At 36.8% G+C, this 22,494-nt stretch overlaps 1 protein-coding gene across 2 annotated transcripts; it reads left to right on the top strand.

Annotated features, from left to right (window-relative positions):
- The first annotated feature begins 544 nt into the window (after nt 1–544).
- On the top strand, nt 545–21,389 carry LOC140150869 (transient receptor potential-gamma protein-like). 2 transcript variants are annotated; one of them, XM_072173016.1, is made up of 15 exons: nt 545–807; nt 5,707–5,924; nt 6,932–7,050; nt 7,366–7,473; nt 7,967–8,371; nt 9,268–9,446; nt 10,067–10,245; nt 11,887–12,026; nt 12,610–12,767; nt 14,572–14,904; nt 15,702–15,897; nt 16,774–16,950; nt 17,592–17,639; nt 18,711–18,847; nt 19,945–21,389. In XM_072173016.1, the coding sequence occupies exons 2-15, from the start codon at nt 5,723–5,725 to the stop codon at nt 20,042–20,044; spliced, it is 2,481 nt and encodes an 826-aa protein (XP_072029117.1). In that variant the 5' UTR covers nt 545–807; nt 5,707–5,722; the 3' UTR covers nt 20,045–21,389. The 2 variants fall into 2 exon arrangements, with proteins under 2 accessions (XP_072029117.1, XP_072029116.1); XM_072173015.1 differs by lacking the exon at nt 545–807 and adding an exon at nt 2,865–3,012.
- The last annotated feature ends 1,105 nt before the right edge of the window (nt 21,390–22,494 follow it).

Below are 22,494 nucleotides of genomic sequence, written 5' to 3'. Positions count from 1 at the left end.
ATATTTTTTATTCAGTTTGAAAAATTAGTGTTCATTTAATTTGGAAAGGTGATTAGGTTTTAAAATCTTGAGCTTTAATTCTCATATGAACATACATGTATAGTTAATTATGCGAGACATATTTATTATTATTTACACACTATCACTGGACCACATGCAATGGCCTCATCCCAAATGGTATAGTCCAATAACCTCATTTAAACAATCATAGAGCAAAATTTGACCTCAAGTTGCAGAGTATGAGTTTTTGTACTCAAATTTTCAAAGGTCATTCAATGAATGTACAAATGCATTTAGGGTTAAAGAACTGTGTCCTGATAGATGAGCATTCTAGTGTATACAATTGGGGAAAACAAAGTACGATACAATTTGTCCAATTTACACACAGGTAACCAAGGTTTCTGAGAGTATAGACTCTATTCAATATTTTGTTGAACTAATCGCTTTTCTTATGGTTCAACAACCTGCATGCATGCATGACCAATCACTGTGCGTAGGCATGCTTTATTATTTTCTCTATACCATCGATATGTTTGGTTGAATTTCAAGTCACAGTTTTCGGAGTTGAAAGTTGTTGTTGTTATGAAGCTTTATGACATTCATATGTTGTTGTTATAGTTTTGAGAATGCGGCTTCTGTTGTCGTGACGAATTGATAATAATTGGATAATACATGTTTTAAGAGAAAATGTGTAATAATTAGGGATTCTGCCGATTTCATCCCTGAGAGAGACTCCTGAGTTGACTTCTACAAACTGAAGACAACAAGAAGGTTGCTTCCAATTTTGCCAACTGCAGTTTGCAGCACGTAAGTTCAGTGAAACTATTTTATGTCGATATATTTTTTGCGGAGATATATTTACAATTGAATTAATATAATTACCTAATTTGTAAGTACTCAATTACTTTTGTCCAAACATCGAGATGGTCCAAGGAAGTGATCTATCAGCTGCTCTGCTGCTGTGTCCGCAGAGTTGAACTTGAGCATGAGCCCAGGGAATGAGGTCTTAATAATGGATTTGGGTGTTTTGACTTTGTTATTCACTGTCTCTCACGCTACATTAATATTTTAAATAATTATCATGATGATAACGTTAGTTTTTATATTATATTATAACTATGAAAGACAGCTACATGTACATTTGCAAGTTGTGCAACTTGTATAATAGGGTAAATCCACTTTTCATCTTGATATGACATATAAGAGCTTTTGCGGACAATCTTAATGTTTAGGTTTTTGATGCAATAATGCTTAGCTTCTAAACATATTATGGCTTTATATAAAGTGGTATATTTCATGTTTTGTATAGTTATTGGCTTAGTTGTGGCCCAGGTGGTTTCGGTTCGAGCTCTATAGCTGTGTGTTGTTTCGAATTATAACCTCCCTTGACTTTGATTGAAGTTGAAACTCGCGTTACATAACTTGAGCGTTTCAGCAGTGAATTTAAACGTTTAGGCTTACGATTATATATATAGCTATATATATTAAGGGTATAATTATGAACAAATGAATAGTGCAACGAGTGGGTTAACAGTGGAGTGGGCTGTAGATGTGGTTCATAGATCACGTTTGACTTCAGAATTCCATCAAGCATTACCTTGACATGTCATTTTTTTGTTGCCAAAATATTTTGTTGTTTTCACTTCAATGGAGAAGAAGAACGCATTTCCTATTGGAGTGAACAAACAGTAAACATGGGAAATAGTAACAGTAATTTTTGCATTTTCGGATTTGGTTGTCGGCTAATTAGAACTCCGTCGCTATGATCGGGAGGCTATAGCTGCCTTGTTTAAAAACGTTCCCAAACTCATGTCTCAGGCATCAATATTTTGATCAACAGGGTCTAATTATTACAAAAATGTTTTCCTTCATTTTTTAACAATTCCTGAAAAAAAAATCAAGTAGGCCCATAGGCATACATCCTGATTTTAAAAATAAAATAAACAAAGACCCTTTTTCAGCCTTACCGGACATTTTCCAAATTAGATTGTTGCGCAGCACTTTGGCGTAGTCATTATTTTATTAGGGTGTGTGGGGGGTGTGTGTGTGTGTGTGGGGGGGGGCAGGCAAGTTTCCGTCCCCATTATTGTAATTTTTTCCAATATTTAGGCCTAGAGTTACTTTACTCTTTGCCGTCCTTATTTTATGGATGACAAATGGGAGGGGGGGGGGGGTATTTTCTTCCCGGTTCCCTCTGGCTATACTTCCCTGATTGTTCGTTAAAATAGGCATAATACACTCTCCAAATGTAAAAGAGTGAAAAACTCACTCCCCAAAAGAGTGATGAATAAGACCACTCAAAAGAGTAATATGTGTTTTTTAACATTAAAAACAATCTAAAAAGAGTGAAAACCACTGTAAAAGAGTGATTTTTATTACTCTTTCAAGGAGTTAAATGAAGGACAACTCTTCATGTAACTCCTAGAACGAGTTGAAATTTACTCTCTTAGAGTGGTTTTCACTCTTTTTTTTAGTGATTTTAAAGATGAAAACACATTTCACTCTTTTTAGAGTGGTTTTATATAAGTGAATCACTCTTTTGGGGAGTGAGTTTTTCACTCTTTTACATTTAGAGAGCGCGCGGGAGCTATTGGTTATATCCACAGAATTAGACGCATACGTGCCTCCTGTCTTTCCCACTGAACATGCTCAAATGATTTTTAAATGCATTTTTAAAATCCTGTTTGTTCCGCTAGCCTGTTGGTTTATTGTCCGTAAGTTACTTTATATCTACAAAAAAAATAACACCAAAAAAAACAACGTAGTTTTCCATTGTGCTTATGTTGCTGCTGGTTCACATCGGTTCTTATATTATTTTCGTATACCAATGTCTGATGCGGTGCACCGGAATAACATCGAATAACCAGTATTCGTATCTTGATGGTTAGAGAATTTGACTCAGAGAAGACCTTCCTGAAGCATTCTTTGGTTGGTGGACATGGCATCATTGAAATCGTTAACGAAGTCTGATCTTACACGCGCACAATCGTCAACCAGGAAAGTGCGATGGAGGTGCATGGAGTTGACTTCTTCGTCTTGTATTGTTTATGTTAGGCCACATGAAATTAAAAATTCGTTTCATATCCCCACCTATTTTTTAAACGTGAGGGGAGAGAGAAGTTTTTTTTAAGTTTTAAAAACTTAAATCTAATAGGCCTATCAAAATTGAAAAATATATGAACTAATCCCAGAAAGTGAGGAGGGAGGCGGACGTGAAACGAATTATATTTTACGCGGCCTGAATGACAATTTTTAGATTTTTAAGTGTCTGAATGTACTGAGTCACAGTTAGGCCCTATGCTTATACCAATAGCTCTAAACCATTTGTAACCTATACATTTCTATTGCCGTTAGGTCGTGTGTACACCATGGCAATGTAGTTTTTCCACTTTTTGCAATGCCGTATATATAGATGGTTAAAGCCCGCTAGTCCGAAGGCCCGCCAGTCCGAAGGTTCGCTAGTCCGAAGGTTCGCTAGTCCGAAGATCTAGATATATGAATATCGGCCCAGGTCCAATGAGGAGTGTTACCCCCGCTTGGAAAATTATTTTTTATTATATTCTATACTTTGTTTTCTTTCATTTGACACCACTCAGGAGTCATACCTAATTGGAAAGGACCCATATGAATATGGGGACTGCTCTATAATCCGAAGGTTCTATAATCCGAAGGTTCTTTAGTCCGAAGGTTCGCTAGTCCGAACATGTGTTCATAGCATTCGCTAGTCCGAATTTTAAAAGAGGTTCTCTAGTCCGACAAAAATTTGAAAAGATGTTCTTTATTCCGACGTTTCTTTATTTCGAAGGTTCTATAGTCCGAATTTTAAAAACGGTTCTCTAGTCCGAATATGAAAATAGGCTCTTTAGTCCGAATTTAAAAAAGGGTTCTATAGTCCGAATATAGAAATAGGCTCTATAGTCCGAATTTTAAAAGGGTTCTATAGTCCGAATATAGAAACAGGCTCTATAATCCGAATTCAAAAAAGGGTTCTCTAGTCCGAAATTGCAAAACGGTTCTATAGTCCGAAACGGATACTGTGTTCTTTAGTCCGAATCAGTAAAAAGGTTCTATAGTCCGATTTTTTAAAAACATTAACATTTACTGCGCCCTTTAGCTAGATAATACTAAAGCAGAGTTTATGGTAAACTTTAACTATTCTGTAAACTAATTTGTTTAAATGACTAAATTTGTTTAAATGTTTTAAAAAAAAAGCCGCAGCATTTACATGACGGGATGGCGCTATGAAAATTTGAACTCGACAACACTCGAATACATCGTAGAGTATTACTAGTATAGAGTATTATAATGGAATGAAAAACAGATAAAAATGAAGAAAATATCACCAGAATAAAGATGAACGTCAATGTACGCTACGGAAAATATCCAGAGAAACCAACCATGTTGAACTTTAGCGGATTTGTATTTAACAATTGATGATTTGATACTGAAACAAATGATAACAATTAAATTCGGACTATGGAACCCGTTTACCAATTCGGACTAAAGAACACGGTATCCGTTTCGGACTATAGAACCGTTTTGCAATTTCGGACTAGAGAACCTTCTTTTAAATTCGGATTATAGAACCGATTTCTATATTCGGACTAGAGAACCTTTTTTAAAATTCGGACTATAGAGCCTATTTTCATATTCGGACTAGAGAACCGTTTTTAAAATTCGGATTAAAGAACCTCTTTTAATAGGCCTATTCGGATTAGGGAACCTTTTTTAAAATTCGGACTATAGAACCTTCGAAATAAAGAACCGTCGGAATAAAGAACCTTCGCAATAAAGAACCGTCGGATTAAAGAACCTTCGGACTAAAGAACCGTCGGAATAAAGAACCGTCGGACTATAGAGCTTCCACCATGAATATTGACCCGAGTCTTATGATGAGTGCCACCCCGGGTGTGGAAATAGTTTCATTTATATAGGCCTAGTCTTTACTTTTTTCTCTGTAATTTGATACCACTCAAGGGGTCATATACCTTCATGGCATTTCGAGATATGCCCATTTCAGACCAAAAGGTAAGTCAGTCTGTAAGTAAGCAATCACGTCTTCTTGTCTTGTCTTGATGAATACTGCCTAACACCCCTTCGCAGGAGTCACTCAAGCAGGTTTAGGTGGGCGCGTATAGTGCTATTTGATGCTATTCTTCCGTGTTGTTGTACAATTTGTTGACTGCTGATTTGAACTTTTGTTTCTCTTCTATGGTAGTAATTTCTTTGGGCAGGTTATTCCAATCAATCAGTGTTCTTGGAATGAATGATTGTTTATAACAGTTTTTATTTGCTTGAATTGGTGTGAAGTTTCTTGAGTTTGGTGAAGTTAGTCTAGTTGACCGTATTTATAAGTAAGTCAGTGAGATATTAATATAGGATGATACCATTTCATGGTTCAGCAAAAACAAACATTCTACCAATGAGCATGATGAGGCTATTCAGTGTGCTTGACCATTTTTAATCACTATACACCGGTAAAAATTATTAGAAAATGCTCGATTTACTTAACCTCTTGTTAACCTCCTCACAAAAACTGCTGAGATTTCACCTCCCCTCGCGTTGTACGTAGGAGAGAGAGAGAGGTATACTTTACTGTATGCCTGCTATACGAGCTTACCTTTTGATAAACAAATGTAGTGTATTTTTCAATAATGTCTTCCTGGTTTAACACCAAATCTTGTACTTTCCTTTTACTTTTCATAGTTGGGCCAGCTCCATCATGTCGGGGGACCACACGACTGTAGAACACCAAAAGGTGCTCTTCGATGCCATCGAGAAGGGTGATATCGGTGCTGTATCAGAAATGATATTGGCCGATGATCTGCATGAATACGATGCCTGGTCTTCGTCGCCAGATATCAATTTACCAAACGAAAACAACGAAACTGGCTTTTCAATTGCTGTTAAAGCAAAGGATCTTGGTGAGTGTCTATTTTTCCTCCAAAATTATTTATTAATGTAATAATGATTTTTTTTTTGCACCGAGTACTAAGGTTATAACTTCGTTTTTTAAGTCATCTCTTCTTGAAAATATAGTTCTTGGATTAGGCCTAATTAACCTTTCTTAATGTTTCTTTCCTGGTCTCTGTTCTATCTCTGTTTGTCAATATGTCGGTGTGTCTGCGTGTCTGTCTCTCTCTCACCCTCTCTCCCTCGGAGTCGTCCCCCTCTCCATTTCACACTCTCGAATCTCAACGACTATATACGAGGGGGTATCAAAACGGTTTTGAAATCACCCTGAAGTGAAGGAGCTATATCAATGAAATTTTGTCAGTGTAATCACTGGTCCTTATGTACACTATCGTGCAAAAATGGTCTCATAAGTATGTTTACTTTCTATACAGTGGCGCAAGATGTCAGTATCTCACAAAGAGGGATTAAATTCCATTTACAGGGTTACAGTGCCCAGAAAATCTATGATGAAATAAAACTTCCTTTTCCAAAAATCAACAGTACCATATGACAATCACCACTGTAGACAGTTTTCATTTTATTATAGATTTTCTGGGCACTGTAACCCTTCAAAAGTAGGATCTTAATCATGCTGCTACCCTCAATTTTCTCCATCTGGCAGTTTATGCACAGAAACAGGGGCAGCAGGTTACTGGCATCTAGCTCTACCTGTAAAGAAAGTAAACATACTTATGAGCCCATTTTTGCACCATAGTCATGATAGTGTACATAAGGACCAGTGATTACACTGACAAAATTTCATCGGTATAGCTCTTTCACTTTTGGGCGATTTCAAAAACTTTTTGATACCCCCTCGTACATTTCGAATAGCTGTTATAATACTGCCTATTCTTTCTTATTCTTTGAAATTAAAACTTCGTACATGTCTTTTATGGGGTCTTCTATACTTTAACTTTAAATAATTATTTTATATCTTTTGATTTCTGTTTGACTTTTTTAAAAATCATTCATTAAGAAATGGCGTCTCTTCTACTGAAATGCGGTGCTAATGTACGTGGAGGGTTATTGACAGCGGTGGAAACTGCAAATGAACCGATGGTGCGAATGATATTGGAACATCTCAAGGAAAAACGGGTAAATAAAATATTTGTTTGAAAATAAATTGACACTCAATTTGACATATGATGTAGTATTTAGATTTAGATGATTTGGATTAATCTGGAAAAACAGGACTTTGATTTTGTTCACACCGTGCAATTTTCAAACGGCGAGCCCAAAAAAATTGTTTATTTGATAGATGTTTAAGAAGAATTGTAAATTAGGAGTTACAGTTAGTTTGTTTGGGTCTTTTAAAGAGAGCTATATAATGGATTTTATTTTTAAAAAAGATAACGATTAGTACCGTACAATCCCAAATAGTATATTTCTTTGTAACTGGAATTTTGACAGATTACATTAAAAGCGACTGTCGACGCCTTCGGAGAAGACAAAGATTATCTGACACCAACGACGCCATTGATGTATGCAGCGAGGCACAAGTATCATGACATCGTTAAGGTATGTATGGGGTGGGGTTGGGTGGGGATGAGGGGGGTTGGTATTGACTTACAACCGTGGACGTTAGCCAGTCGCCCAGAATGGACTTCACTAAAACGTGGACACATTCCATCTAAAGACGTACTCTTCAAAATTGGACTTTTACAGCGGATCTTTGATTTGTTTCGTATAGCATAGTATAGAGGTTATCCGTGTTCTACTGCATATCGTACCAGCGACTGCTACGGTATACCTTGTTTAGTACTTTCAAAAGAAGTATCTGCATGTGCAACCATGACTGTTTCAAAATAGCCCGCCAAAGTCATGCAGGTTATTCCGAGGTCGTGCATTGAATTGGTTTGAATGAGGAATACTACGGGAATCAGCGTCTTTTGTTACAAGTCACACGTGAGTAAAGTGGATAACCTCTATGGTCTAGATTGAAATATAAGAAAAAGTATAGTTTGAATATCGATACTGAAACCTATTTTATACCATATTATTTATTCTACAGGTTCTGGTTGAATATGGTGCAGTAGTTCCTGATCTTGAAGTAGTCCTTAATCGGACCCAACGAGATAAATACGAAGCCAACCATGTATGTCTCTACTGGCACCAAGCCGTCACCAGTGAAGCTTACTTAGTCTATGCCAAGGAAGATCCGATCCAGGCTGCCATCGATGCGGGAAAACTGTTACGAAAGAACCAACGAACACTACTTCAACATCGAAAGACTGAATGCCAAGAGCTCACCGAAAACTTAGATGAGTTCCTTGTAAAGTACATGGCGGTTGCGAGGAATGGAGAAGAGATTGAAGATCTGATTTGGAAGGATGTACCAACAGGCAATAAGAGGACAAAAGGTAGAGGGATATTACCGAGTCGTTTAAGAGATGCGATGGAGTTGGATTTCAAAAGAGTGAGTAAAAATATAGTCCCGCCAAAGAAGGAGGTAAAATACAGTCCCCGCGCCCTCCCATAGAATTGCTGATGAATCTCTGGTTTAATTTTTCTGGAGTTTGTGGCGGCATGATGAATTACATTTTTCTAAAGTTTTAATTGTAACACTGGGTGGGTTGTGGTTAAACTGAATGGCCTTTTTGTTATGATGATCTTAAAGTAAAAGTAAAAGTAAAAGGTAGATCATTTAATACATTTAATACTTAATTGATGACTGGAAAAACCATCTCCAATTAGCGAGGAAAGTTATAGGCCCTTTCTCTTGATGAGATCGAGAGGAATTACTGATTTTATGGCAGAGAAGTGCGCATGCGTCTCTTTGTTAATGTTAAGATCCCGACCCCAACTTAACACAACAGTTGGCAACCATGAGAGTTACCAAATGTTTTAAAGACCCCCTTTGCAATGATTTTTCATTAAATTTACCCCCCTTTTTCATGCAAAATCGAGGACAAAATTTGGCCCAAAACAACCCCTTTTTTGTGGGTTTCAATGACTAGAATTTCCAACACCCCTTTTTAGTGACACTAAATATTGACACAAAATTACCAGATTTTCCCAAGTACCCCTTTTATACAAATTTCGCAGACAGTGCAAATTAAATACCACTATTTTGCTGATTTCACGGTCAAATTTCGTGGACTGTCCAAATTAAATACCCCATATTTTCCCAATTTCGCGGTCCTCGCTAATCATAAAAAACTTACCCCCTTTCCGCGCTATGGTAACTCTCATGCATGATTGTCAATTTTTGTGTTGAGTTGGGGGCCGGGGTTAAGATTTATACCTCGACATCTTATTATGTACCTTGTCTGGTAATTTTCTTCTGAATACCGATGTTCATTCCTTTCACAGTTCATTTCTGGGCAAAGCTGCTGCCATTTTGTGCGACTTGAATGGTATGGTACTTGGTTAGGAATGTCACGCCTGTCATTTATACTATGGACGTTGCTCGTTATAGTCGCCCAACCCATCATCTGTCTTGTCTACATAGTGGTACCGTTACAAAATATACGTTCACTGGTCAAAACACCGTGAGTATAACCAACAACGATGATGATGATGATGATGATGACGATGACGATGACGATGACGATGACGATGACGATGACGATGATGATGATGATAATGATGATGATGACGATGACGATGATGATGATGATGATGATGATGATGATGATGACGATGACGATGACGATGACGATGACGATGACGATGACGATGATGATGATGATGATCAAGATGATGACGACAGTGCTGCTGCTGCTGCTGTAATTGCTGCTGCTGCTGATGTTGTTGATGTGTTTCAAGAGATGAAAATGTGTAATGGTTTTCTACAGCATTGGTGACAAGAGGAAACAAAGTGTAGTCTTTCCGCTTTCTGGCAACCCTCACAAAAATGACGTCGTACTTTTAGTGTCCAATTTGAGTGCTAATACGCGCGGAAGAAGAAGGCGGAGAAGGAGACGAAGAAGAAGATAAAGGAGAAGGGGAAGGGGGGGGAGGGGGAGGTGGAGGAAAAAGAATTCTGTTCTTAATTAGGTTTTCTTTTTTTATTACTGCAATGTTTTTTCTCACCAAATTGAGACAATAGAGTTGATGCAATAAATAAAGCATCATCATGCTCATGGCCATCATTGAATCTTCTTTTCAGATTCGTCCGATTCATCCTCAATTGTGTGTCCAAGCTCTACTTCATCGGCTTTCTTATTTTTCTGAACATTTCCTGGGTGTTTGATGTATCTGCTGACAGCCACAGGTTCTGTCAAATCAAATTCTGGTTTACGGACGCCCCCATCGTTGGCTTCTATTTCTTTTATGCGTGGCTTTTTGGTAAGTGACAAATTGATATATGAAGGCAGAGCAAAATTAGACAAGTTTACTGCATAGAGTATTACCAATAAATGGTTTATCGTTAGTGCAAGAGAGCACGAAATACTAATAGGATTAGAGTTAGGGTTAGGGTTAGGAATTAGGGAGTTAGGGTTAAGGTAAGGGTTAAGGTTTGGTAGGATTAGGGTTAGGGTTAGAATTACAGTTGGGATTTGTTTGGTATTGTGATGTGCCCTGAGTAATTTAATTTGATGATATATCTTTGTTTACAAAGTTACATGAGTGATGACATTTTGGGGGAATTCCCGTCTCAAATTAAGCAAAACAAATTGAATCATATCTAATTTGGAATATTTGGAAACCCCCCTGAGATTGTAAAGTGAAGATTACATCATATATGGGATTCCCCTCAGGAAGTGATGTAATGGGATTTCCCTCAGGAAGTGATGTAATGAGAAAGGTTAATGTTATAATTAAGGCTTGGGAATTTCCAAGTTCTCATTATGTGCATGTATTAATACTTGGGATTTCCCAGGGCTTGATATATAAGAAAATGTAAACACAATTATTGTCACAGTTTATAGTGTTGATCTGGGCTAGCTAGCTAATATGCTTACAGTCCAATTCCTTCAAAGAAAGGAAATTGCAAACCAGAAATATTTTATGTAGTCAAAGTACTACTATTTGCCAGTGTTATCGGAGAAGGTCTAGAATACGTCAAAGAACGTACTTCTTCCAAGAAAGGAAAATATATTCTTCTGTCGACTTGCTCAGCTGAAGTCTGGTGTTTTGATTCAACGCAACTGTCAATATAAGTGGGGACAACTGCATCGCAGTCCTGCTTCCTGAAGATATTGTGTGAAAGGTGGAAATAGCACCAAGTTTGGAGAAAGCAGCGCAAGGAAATAGCGCAAGGAGAAAGCAACGCCATATTTGTGTGAGGAGTTTAAGCGCAAGGATATTTATCAATGCAAGTGTACAAAGGACTTCGCTGATTTTCGCAGGACAAGTGAATAAGGATATATTACATCAGTCGTTCAGAACCTTGCAAGAACTTTATGATCACCAAGAAGAAGAATGCTGGCTAAGTACTAAATAGATAAAGAGTGATTATATTTGATTATTGTGTATGTACATTTGTTGTCATATATTGTACCAATAATAACGTGCTTTCAATTAAAGACTTAGATTTTGTTAGCATAATCAAACAGTGTATTTGTGTTGTGCATTCGTGTGAATTTGGGTAAAAGGTGATTTTGGCCTTGAGACAAGTACGACTCGTAACAAAATTGGGGGCTCGTCCGGGAAGTACACTGTAAAAAAGAGTCTTAAAAGTGAAAGTACGGCTCGTAACAGTATTCTCTTACAAGAAGAAAATGTAACGCCCCCGGGGGCGTTTATTTGACGAAATACGGCATTCATTTTGATAAGATTGTAGGTTCAAAGCGAAAATAAACCTAATCAAAATGAACAGTATATAGCTCATAAAACGAACAGTTCTAAATGAGTAGATATTCTATTAAAAAATGAATAGTACGAAATTAAAGTGTAAAAAGAGTGCAAAGAGTGCTTGCTAGAACCTCAAAATCCTAAAAGATACATTATTGTTTTGATGGTTTTTTTTCTGTTTTGTCTCGTAAGGAATGACGTGGAAAGTTATGAGAGACATGATAACCGGGGGATTTCGTCGATTTTGGTCGAATGCATTCAACTGGATCGATACCATTCAAATCATACTTTATTGGATTTCTACAGCACTGTTTTGGGTTTCCTATAGTTATGTAAGCATTTTGTCTCAGTGTTTCCTTTTTTATCTACCCTATTTTCGTCCCGAATTTTCGTAGCAGTTCAACAATGGTTCAACTTCAGCGAATCACCAGGCCCGTACGCAGGATTTCATTGTAGGGAGGGGTGCTGATTTTGGAAAAGTGGATTTTTTCCAAGGGGGGGGCAATTTTGTGAAAAGTGGACTTTCTCTCCAAAATTAGACCTTTTTTATGTCCAAAAATAGCGTAAAAAACCTAATTCTGACATTTTGGGACTTTTTGTATACTTTTCCATTGGGGGGTGCGTCGCACCCTCCTGCGTACGGGCCTGCGAGTCACCAAAATCATTGGTTTCCATAAGTATCCTTATTGATCATTGTGTATTCACCCAAGACTAAAAGACACAGTGGCGTAGCATGTGTCATTGGGGGAGGGGCGACCATGGGGGGGATGGGCCTGATGGGTGGGGGGCACAATCAGTTTTCGGCAATTTACCTATGTGATTTTCTAAATGTTTAAATCGATGGGGAGGAAGGGTATAGCAATGTTGTTTACAATCTTTCCAGATCATTCACATTTTTTCTCATCTCTCATTCAGCAAACTCAACCTGAGAATTTGGTTGCATGGGATAGATACATCGAAGACATGAGCGGTGGGACAATAACTTGTCTTCAAGACGAGCAAGCTGGGGTTGTATTTGCTGCAGGAGATGGAACGGCATCTGAGGACAATCCTACCACAGGAAAAGCCGCTGGGTAAGACAGGAGAATACACGTTTAGACACATTGTATGATATAATTATGATCGAGTGTAGTTAGTAATTTTTTAACGTAAAATAATGCGTGATATATCAGCAAAATTGTTTTGCTGATCGCAATAGTTGGAGAAAGCTTGTAGTCGCCTGCTCCGCAGCCGACTGATGATGATACCAGCAAACACAAACATTTGTGTAAAACGTTATAAAATATGTTATAACGCGTTTTGTTTTTTGTCAAAACGTTTTAATAACATTTAAATGTCAGGTTATACACAGACCATGAATACACTTTTAAAAGATTTTATATGAAACGCATTTTTTAAATTGTCAACATGTTATTGTAAAATATATTTTGGCAAATATTTTGAAAACTATTTTGTTAACATATTATATCATTATGTTAGAATGTTTTACATCAAGTTGTCAAAATGTTTTCTGAATGTTTTAAAACGTTTCATATCCTTTATATAACTCGACATTCAAACTTTTCTGTAAAACGTTTGTGTGTCGTGGGATGATACCTGTAAAACGTTTGTATGTAGTGGGATGATGCCTGTAAAACGTTTGTGTGTAGTGGGATGATACCTGTAAAACGTTTGTGTGTAGTGGGATAATACCTGTAAAACGTTTGTGTGTAGTGGGATGATACCTGTAAAACGTTTGTGTGTAGTGGGATGATACCTGTAACACTTTTGTGTGTAGTGGGATAATACCTGTAAAACGTTTGTGTGTAGTGGGATAATACCTGTAAAACGTTTGTGTGTAGTGGGATGATACCTGTAAAACGTTCATTATTTACATTCTAATACATGTATGACTGATATCGTCATTGGTTGTGTGTATTCTATAGTATATGTTGAATAGATCCATGAACAAACATTTAAAGCCATATTATAACATTTTCAAACAAAATAGATTTGCCATAAAATGTTAGCTTTTACTGTCAGATATATCCCCTTTTAATTTGGAGCCGAACAACTACGGCAAAGCAAAGAAAATTGGAATTTACTACCAGCGCACATGTCGCCAATACGTACCACTCCATCGGTCATGTTGTGGTACGACCCTTTGTTGTGTATATCACCGTCCCGCACGCCGTACGTACTGTTTGTTATGAACATCGTGTATGCGTTCGACTAATAATTCCATCGTAATAATAAAGCGCGGATTCCGGCGTTTTATTCAAAATCTCGGATTTTGACAAAACTACAGCACCTGGAGTCTTGATTTTTGCAGGGTATATTTGTTTAATAAAGTACAATTTAATCGTGTAAAAAAAAGAATTTTAAAAATTCAGTGAGGGCGTCTTCCTCAGCAAATGTTATAATATGGCTTTAATGAGTAACTATCTGCACGCTGGCCATAGGCTTCAACACAAAAAAAATCCTGAGATAAAAAGTATTGAGATATTTCCTGAATGGTGGTAATGACAATATACAATTCCGCAATTTGCTAGATTAAAAAAATGAAACGTGTCGTCTGCAGTCAACACCCGCGTGGAGAAAGTTACCAGGAAATCACTTCGCTATTCAAAGTTAACTTCTTAACAGGAACGTTACCATCATTGGTTGTATGTACACAATAATTTGGAGATCGACGAACCATACAAACATACTTCAAACATACAATCGCGATTATCGCATGTGACGAACACTAATACTGAAATACAAAAGAGTCCTCAACGTCGCCCTCTAAAGTCAGTATATAAAAATGGGACCTTTTATAGTTATGTGATTCGTCACTATGCGAAACCCGCAACGATTTATTAATATGGGTTTTGTAAAACGGTTTTTTATTTGCAGATATAACAGCGAGAACAACGACGAGGACTACTCAGTGTCTAAACTATTCTATAATGAACTGAACCCACTCCTGCTGTCTGAAGTCTTCTTTGCTGTGGCTACTATTCTGTCATTCCTGAGTCTTTTTCGCGAGATGATTGCCAACTTCTTCGTCGGTCCTTTACGCGTCTCCTTAGGGGGGATGATCACCGATATCATTCGATTTATCATTATCTTTGTGTTTATATGGATATCATTTGCAATGGGTATGAGGCAATTATACCAATCTTACAACATCGTGACGGCAATTCATTGTCTTGATCCAGAAGGCTGTGTTACGGCACCATTTGAAGGGTAAGGGACGCAGCAGATAGCACAATATCTATACCATTAATATAACTATAGGATTTAATAGGCTATTAAAGGAGTATTTCGTGATCCTAGAATCCTCTATTTATGTCATTTTTCATTAGATATCCAAGAAAAAACCTATTCCCAAAATTTCAGTTGATTCCGATTTTGCGTTCGCGAGTTATGCATGATTATGTGTATTACACTGCTCCATAGACAATGCGTTGTAATTTCGTTCTGGTGCACCAGAACGAAATTCAAATTTCACGATATCTTTGCTAAACGAATTAATCTGCAAGAAATATTTTGTACATAAACATTATGTAGCCAGAGGTTCCCAGTGATATAAAAATCTCAACTTTTTTTGAGAAAAGTGGGGGGATGAGGCTGTGGATCACGAAATGCCCTTTTAAGAAAGCTATTCCGTATACTTACATAAAAGACTAGATACCACTAAATAAATCCTTTTGGGTCTGGCGAAAACATGTGGTTGTGGGGTCAAGCCCCGTCAGGGCCAAATTTTCGTGTCATTGGGCAAGATTAGCCTTTTCGAAGTATGGCGTACACAAAAGGAGGGCAAGTTCAAAAGACTTTACCCACTTCATGCAGCGCCATCCTATTGTGTCCGCCATATCTCGAAAAGGCTAATTGCGAAGTGAGCTGTTATGGGTAGGCATACCGGTGCCGTTGTTGATGGCAACCACATGTTATGATATATATCCTAGCGGCAGCGGAATGTAATGTAAAACGCTTTAAACAAATTTAAAAGGCTAAAAATGTGTACATAATTTTCTGTGTAGATTACCTCGCACAATGGAAGCACTGTTCTGGTCTATTTTTAATCCACTCGATACATCACAACTTCATGTGAATGGCGATCTTGCCATGATAGGAATTATTGGAGAGATTCTCTACGCCATCTACATGGTTGTCGTGGTGGTTGTCATGTTGAATGCGCTCATAGCAATGATGGCCGATACCTACGAGAGAGTCGCGGTAAGTCATCGAAAATTTTCCCTCAGTTTTTAAAAGATAGAAACATAGCTGTAACATTGATTGATTGATGGATTGACTTATTGGTTGATTGATTGATTGACTCATTGATTGATTGATTGATTATGTAAATGAGTGAGTGAGTGAGGGGGTGAGTGAGTGAGGGGGTGAGTGAGTGAGTGAGTGAGTGAGTGAGGAGTGAGTGAGTGAGTGAGTGAGTGAGTGAGTGAGTGAGGGGGAGTGAGTGAGGGTGAGAGTGAGTGGGATGAGTGAGTGAAACAGTGTGAGTGAGGGAGTGGGTGGAGTTGATTGATTGATTGAGTAAATAAGTAAGTGAGCAAGCAATCAAGTAACAAAGTAAATGTTTGCATGTTGAACTTGTTTGATAGTACTTTTGAAATAAACTTGATTACGTGATCCTTTAAACGCCCATTCAGTGTTTTGCTCATCTGGATGATCGTAAAAATCATCAAAATTCGGATTTTGGTACCTTTGTCATTGTCATAGATGTGCTAACATAGCCTGCGAGTGGATCAGCCGAAAGCCGTGTATTTAAGACAAAATGAGACAATTTACACGAATCTGTAATTTAGATACTGACAGTATCTAAATTAGCTACATGTATTTGAATGGGGCTTCAACTTCGTCAGTACTGCTGTTTTTTTTGTTTCTTGCCAAATTTGTCATTTCAAACATACCAAATGACAATTTGAATGACTTATCCTTCACTTTTAAGCAATTTACACTTGCGATGGGATCACTGAATGGGTCTTTAATTAAACTCTATTTAAAAATTGAACCTGAAAATTGCCACTAACTTTTTCCACTTTTAAACCGGCGAATCTGGTCAACCATGTAATATCCTGTTTTACCCCACAGAAAAACAGTGAAACAGAGTGGAAGGTAGAAAGGACTCAGCTGATGGCATACTACATGCATAAAACCACCACACTCCCACCACCTTTTAATGTCATCCCAACCGTCTACTCAATCATCAAAGCTGTATGTTGGCCGTGCAGAAGGAACCAGAGTCAGGCCAAAATGCAGAGGCTAGAGGTATGGGCTGTAATATTGGGCTATTCCGTTTAAAATCCACACTACCCCTGTGGAAGATTTTATAACCAAAGTCTTGCGTAGTGTGAGTATGAGTTTCGAATAGAATAGACAATTGGTTAAAGAGGAAGCCCCGCCAGAGCAGTTCTTCTGGAGTGAACTAAACCTGCCTGGTTATCAAATTAATCAGTGATAAGATTATCTCTGAATTTGACAGGTGCTAATTAATGTTTTAATGTTATTGCATCATTTAACACCTGTCAATTTCAGAGATAACATTCTTACTGATTCATTTGATAACCAGGCAGGTTTGGTTCACCCAGAAGAACTGCTCTAACGGGCTTACTCATAAAGTTCCATTTGAAATACTCTCTCCAGTTGTGGAAGATATAGGTAAAGTCATAACACAGGGGAAATGTAAGTTTCAAAATGATTAACTCTGACCAATTAAATTAGTACTAACACTCTTTGTAAAAGTAATGCTGAGTTTGCGAATCGCTTAAAGTTTGGAACTCGCGTTTAACCAAGAAGTGGAAAGCTTACGTTATTTTGCAGAATGTTACATTAACGACGAAAAACTTCGCTGGACATTGCTGCTCAAATTGGCACGAATAAACATTCTTACATTATGTTTTCTCCCACAGGAAGTTGAAATGCGAGCTACTCTGGGTCGACACAACAGGAACTACGAAGTAAGTCAACTATCATCATCATCATCATCATCATCATCATCATCATCATCATCATCATCATCACATACATTTTCATCTTCATCATCATCATCATTATCATTATCATTATCATTATCATTATCATTATCATTATCATTATCATCATCATCATTATCATCATCATCATCATCATCATCACATTCATTTTCATCTTCATCATTATCTTCATCTTCATCTACATCTACATCTACATCTACATCTTCATCTTCATCTTCATCTTCATCTTCATCTTCATCCTCATGCTCATGAACATCTTCATCATCATCATCATCTTCATCTTCATCTTCATCTTCATCGTCATCTTCGTCTTCATTTTCATCTTCATTTTCACCTTTATCTTCATCTTCATCTTCATCTTCACCTTTATCTTCATCTTCACCTTTATCTTCATCTTCATTTTCATCTTCATCTTCGTCTTCATTTTCATCTTCACCTTTATTTTCATCTTCACCTTTATTTTCATCTTGATCTTGATCTTGATCTTCACCTTCATCTTTACCTTCATCTTCATCTTCATCTTCATTTTCATCTTGATCTTGATCTTGATCTTGATCTTGATCTTCACCTTCATCTTCATCTTCATCTTCATATCCATCTTCATCTTCATCTTCATCTTCATCTTCATCTTCATCTTCATCTTCATCTTCATCTCCATCATTATCTTCATCTTCACCTTCATCATTATCTTCATCTTCGCCTCCATCATTATCTTTATCTTCATCTTCATCATTATCTTCATTTTCATTCAGTCTTAGTCATACAATAGAAAAACATGATAAAAGAATGTAACTCGTAAAATTAACAAGAGGAAGACACATTCCTGTACCAAAGTATGCGCCATGTGCCATACAGTTGTTAACCAACCTATGACGAAAGACTTCTTTAGCTTTCTCTTTGTATGTTGCACCTTTTCTTTTTCCACGTGAGTCAAATAAGAAAGAATAAGAAATGTATTCTTCTCCTCGCTATTATCTAAGGAAACAAAAATAAACAATGCATACATTTATTTATCATATTTGTTGTATGTTACAGACTTTTATAAAGAAAATTACCGAACGGTATGCCAATGTCCATTTTGATAACGAGTACACCGATTTGACCCAGAAGCACGAAACACAACAAATGAAATCTGAAATAGCACTCCTGAAAGAAGCACTACACGGAATACAGTAAGTGACAATACTTGTTTGGGGACGATATTTCCTTTTGTTGGGTTCATTGAGAAGAAAATTGACTGTAATCGAGATGCACGGTGAAGAATTATACAAAAGTGACTCGAAGTTGGGTCCTAATATGATAAAAGGTTGTATTCTGTATTTACTTCACTAATATGTTGCTTCTTTTTGTCATAGTTTTGGTCAACTTTTTCTCAATAACCCTCATGGTAAAATTATGTAACTTGGATGAAGACAATAACATAAAGATACTTTTTTTGCCAAAGTATGTGCCATGTGCCATACAATCAACCAACCAATGGCAAAGGACAGTAATATTGTTTTAATCTCATTGTTTGATTATTCCTTCATTTAATTTTACACGAATTAGGGTTAGGATTAGGATTAGCTTACACGAAATAATTCTCCTCAAACAATTGTCTCAAAAGGAAGTAAATTGTGTGCGGTATCATTTCATTTAGTTAAGGGGGTACTACACCCCTCAATAAACTTGTGTCTATTTTTGCATTTTTCTCAAAAACTAATAACACAGTGGTAACAAAAGTTATGCATATTATAGGGGCAAGGAATCCAATTACTACACTGGAATTTCAGTGACCCAAGAGAAGCGGTTTGTTATTTATGATAAGAAATAAGGTACCGCCAGGATGTAACTCGTTTCCTATCATATATACTGAACCGCTTGTCTTTAAACACTGAAATTTCAGTGTAGTAATTGGATTCCTTGCCCCAATAATATACATTACTTTTATTACCAGCGTATTATTATTTTTTGAGAAACATACAAAAATAGTCAAAAATTTACCACAGGGGTGTAGTACCCCCTTAAGGGATCGGATAGCAACAGTATTTTTGTGGGACATAAGAGAACATCAGACACATCAATTTGCATTCTGAATACGAGGAATGTCCTTCTGATATCAAGTACTTTAGATTTTTTTTTTAATTCGCGATATAATACAAATTTTATGGCAAATTATTAAAAGGGTGTAACAAGATGTTAATTCTTTCGCTATTTCACCCACACTTTTCCCCCTGAAATAAAGTGTTTTATTAATAAATAATAATTAATGTTTCTCCTCTTTTTGCAGATCTGAATTGATGAAGAACCAACAAATCTTAAAAAATATGACTACAAATCGCAAAGGATCAGAGAGTAAAAGAATGTCATGGTCGATTAAGAAAAAATAGTCCATTCGTAATAAATCTTTGACGAACTTATAATGGATAACCATGGTAACAGGGACAGATCCGTTTATTCTAGGTTGCACATTCGAAGAAATACTTGATGATAAGTGTCACATTTTCGACGGATGCTGTTGCTGAATGTCCAATCTTATTAAACAGAGCTGAATCATTTCAGCTTATTGCTGTTCAGACTACTGCTGAATATCAGTACGCTATACAGGCCCCTTTTCAATTTCAGCAATTCTTATTTGACGATTTTATTTCCTAAAGGAATTCAAAGTATTTCCATGTTCCCGAGATGTCCAGTTTGTCAATTCGTCATACAGTCCATGAATATATCCCAGAAGGGAAATCAGGTAGGCTTACTTCAGGCGTGTCAGATGATGCATTGTTCAGTCCAGCTTTCCAGAAAGTGACCTTCGGAAATTGGTTGCCAAATGTTGACAGTTGGCAACAGGTATCGTAGTTATCGTGTCATGCTGTAGTACACATTCTTTGGTCATAGTATGGTTTAAATGAGTTATTACCATTTTCCAGCAAAACGGTTGATAAAATAAGACAAAACAAACAAACAAACAAACAAAAAACAAAAAACAAAAAAACAAAAACAAAACAAACAAAAAAACACAAAACAAACAAAACAAAACAAAAATGGGTGTATCTTATAATGATATGTGATGTGATCAAACAAAATCAGTCGGAAGTCGGGAAATATTGATTTTAAAATAAAGCCAAACAAAGGAAGTATTTCCTTTTATCATGTTTATTTCCTACTGATTTGGAAACTCCTTAACTGCTCATATCTTTTGAACTGGTTGTCCAAATCCAATGGGGGTTTCTGCAAAATGTAGCTGTGCAAATGCTGTTTACAATCCTATAAGGAACTGAAAATTGAATATGTCCGACTTTAGATTGGTTTTGTTGATCACACCACATATTTACTGAATTAACATGTACTTATTTTTGCCATAGCTTTTATCAACTTTTTTCAATGACCCTCACGTGCCAAAAAAGACGCAACTTGTAAAGGCAAAACGAGGACGATGCTCTGCTCTGTCAAAGTATGTGCTATACAGGTAACCACACTCATAGAAATTGTTCGTTGGCATTACTCAGTAAGTTGATGTAAGTCGTTGCGTCAACTTTCCGAGTAATGCCAACGCGTACAATTTTGAGTAACGCTGACTCGATATCATTATGTTGGTCGCACTCATTTGCACTTACTTTATTGAGTTGTTACAACTCAGAAAATGAAACTAGCCTATAGGTTAGCATAATTTTCTAGAGGTGTGCTATAGTATACAAAATTTTGCACTGATTACAAAAGTAAATATTTGAATACTGCTAATTGTGCAGAAAATGATCCAATTACGTGAATTAAGTAACAAAGTACCAAATTGGTATAACTCAAAACAATAAGTACCAGTAACTTAATATGAACGAGTTACATCAACTTACATGTTGAGTTACAATAACTCAACTAATTGGTTCTTTGAACCTTGTTTATTTTTCTAAGTTCCCTGAACTTGAATTCAGAAGTTGGCATTAGGCCTACTTAAAAAGTTGACGCAACGACTTACATCAACTTTTTAAGTAATGCCAACAAAGTTGATTAGTTGACGGAACTTTTGAGCTTTTTCAGCATTTTTAAGTTCGGATAACTAAAATGAATTTTGTTTTGGCAACTTTTACACTATTTTTGAGCTGTCCAAACTTACTCCTTTTGAATTGCGCCAACAAGGCGAACAAGTATTCTATGAGTGCAGCCTATAGCAAAAGACAGTAACATTGGTTTAATACCGTATTGTTGTATGCATGGTAAAACCTTTTCCACATGGGTCGGCTATTCCATTTAAAATCCACACTACCCCTGTGGAAGATTTTGGAAATGTCTGCCACATGGGGAGTATGAATTTCAAATGAAATGAGCACATTAGGCAGCTCCAATTGAATTTCCTACACCCTCTGAGAAAGATTCAACCTGAATCTTCCCCTGAGGGAGAGTGAGTTTCAAATGGAACTGCTAATGTGTTAATTCCATTTGAAATTCATACTCCCCATGTGGCAGACATTTCCAAAATCTTCCACAGGGGTAGTGTGGATTTTAAATTGAATAGCCCAATATAAAGATTAAGGCCAAGCAAAAGTGACATCAAATTAATGAGTAATTTCTGGCTTCTTGACAATCGTAAGTTTTAAACAATTTATTAAACAAGAAATGTCTTTAAAAAAGACAATGCCTCAAGAGATTCCAGCGGGCACCATCTGTTATTTGCCATAAGAGATACTTGAAATGCTAGCTTTAAGCCTAGTACAAGGAACTTATACGATGTCCTCATTCACAAACTGATACTATCTGTCCATCGCGCGTATAAGACTATTACCGTAAGGCAGCGTATTGAATGAATATTTTAATATTCATTCAGTCAAGAATAAGCTCCGCCGCCCGCTGT

This window comes from Amphiura filiformis, chromosome 4 (genome assembly GCF_039555335.1).
Source record: "Amphiura filiformis chromosome 4, Afil_fr2py, whole genome shotgun sequence".
NCBI classification, from domain to species: domain Eukaryota; kingdom Metazoa; phylum Echinodermata; class Ophiuroidea; order Amphilepidida; family Amphiuridae; genus Amphiura; species Amphiura filiformis.
The sequence above is the reverse complement of the archived record's forward strand: the minus strand, read 5'-3'. Positions and strand labels throughout refer to the sequence as shown.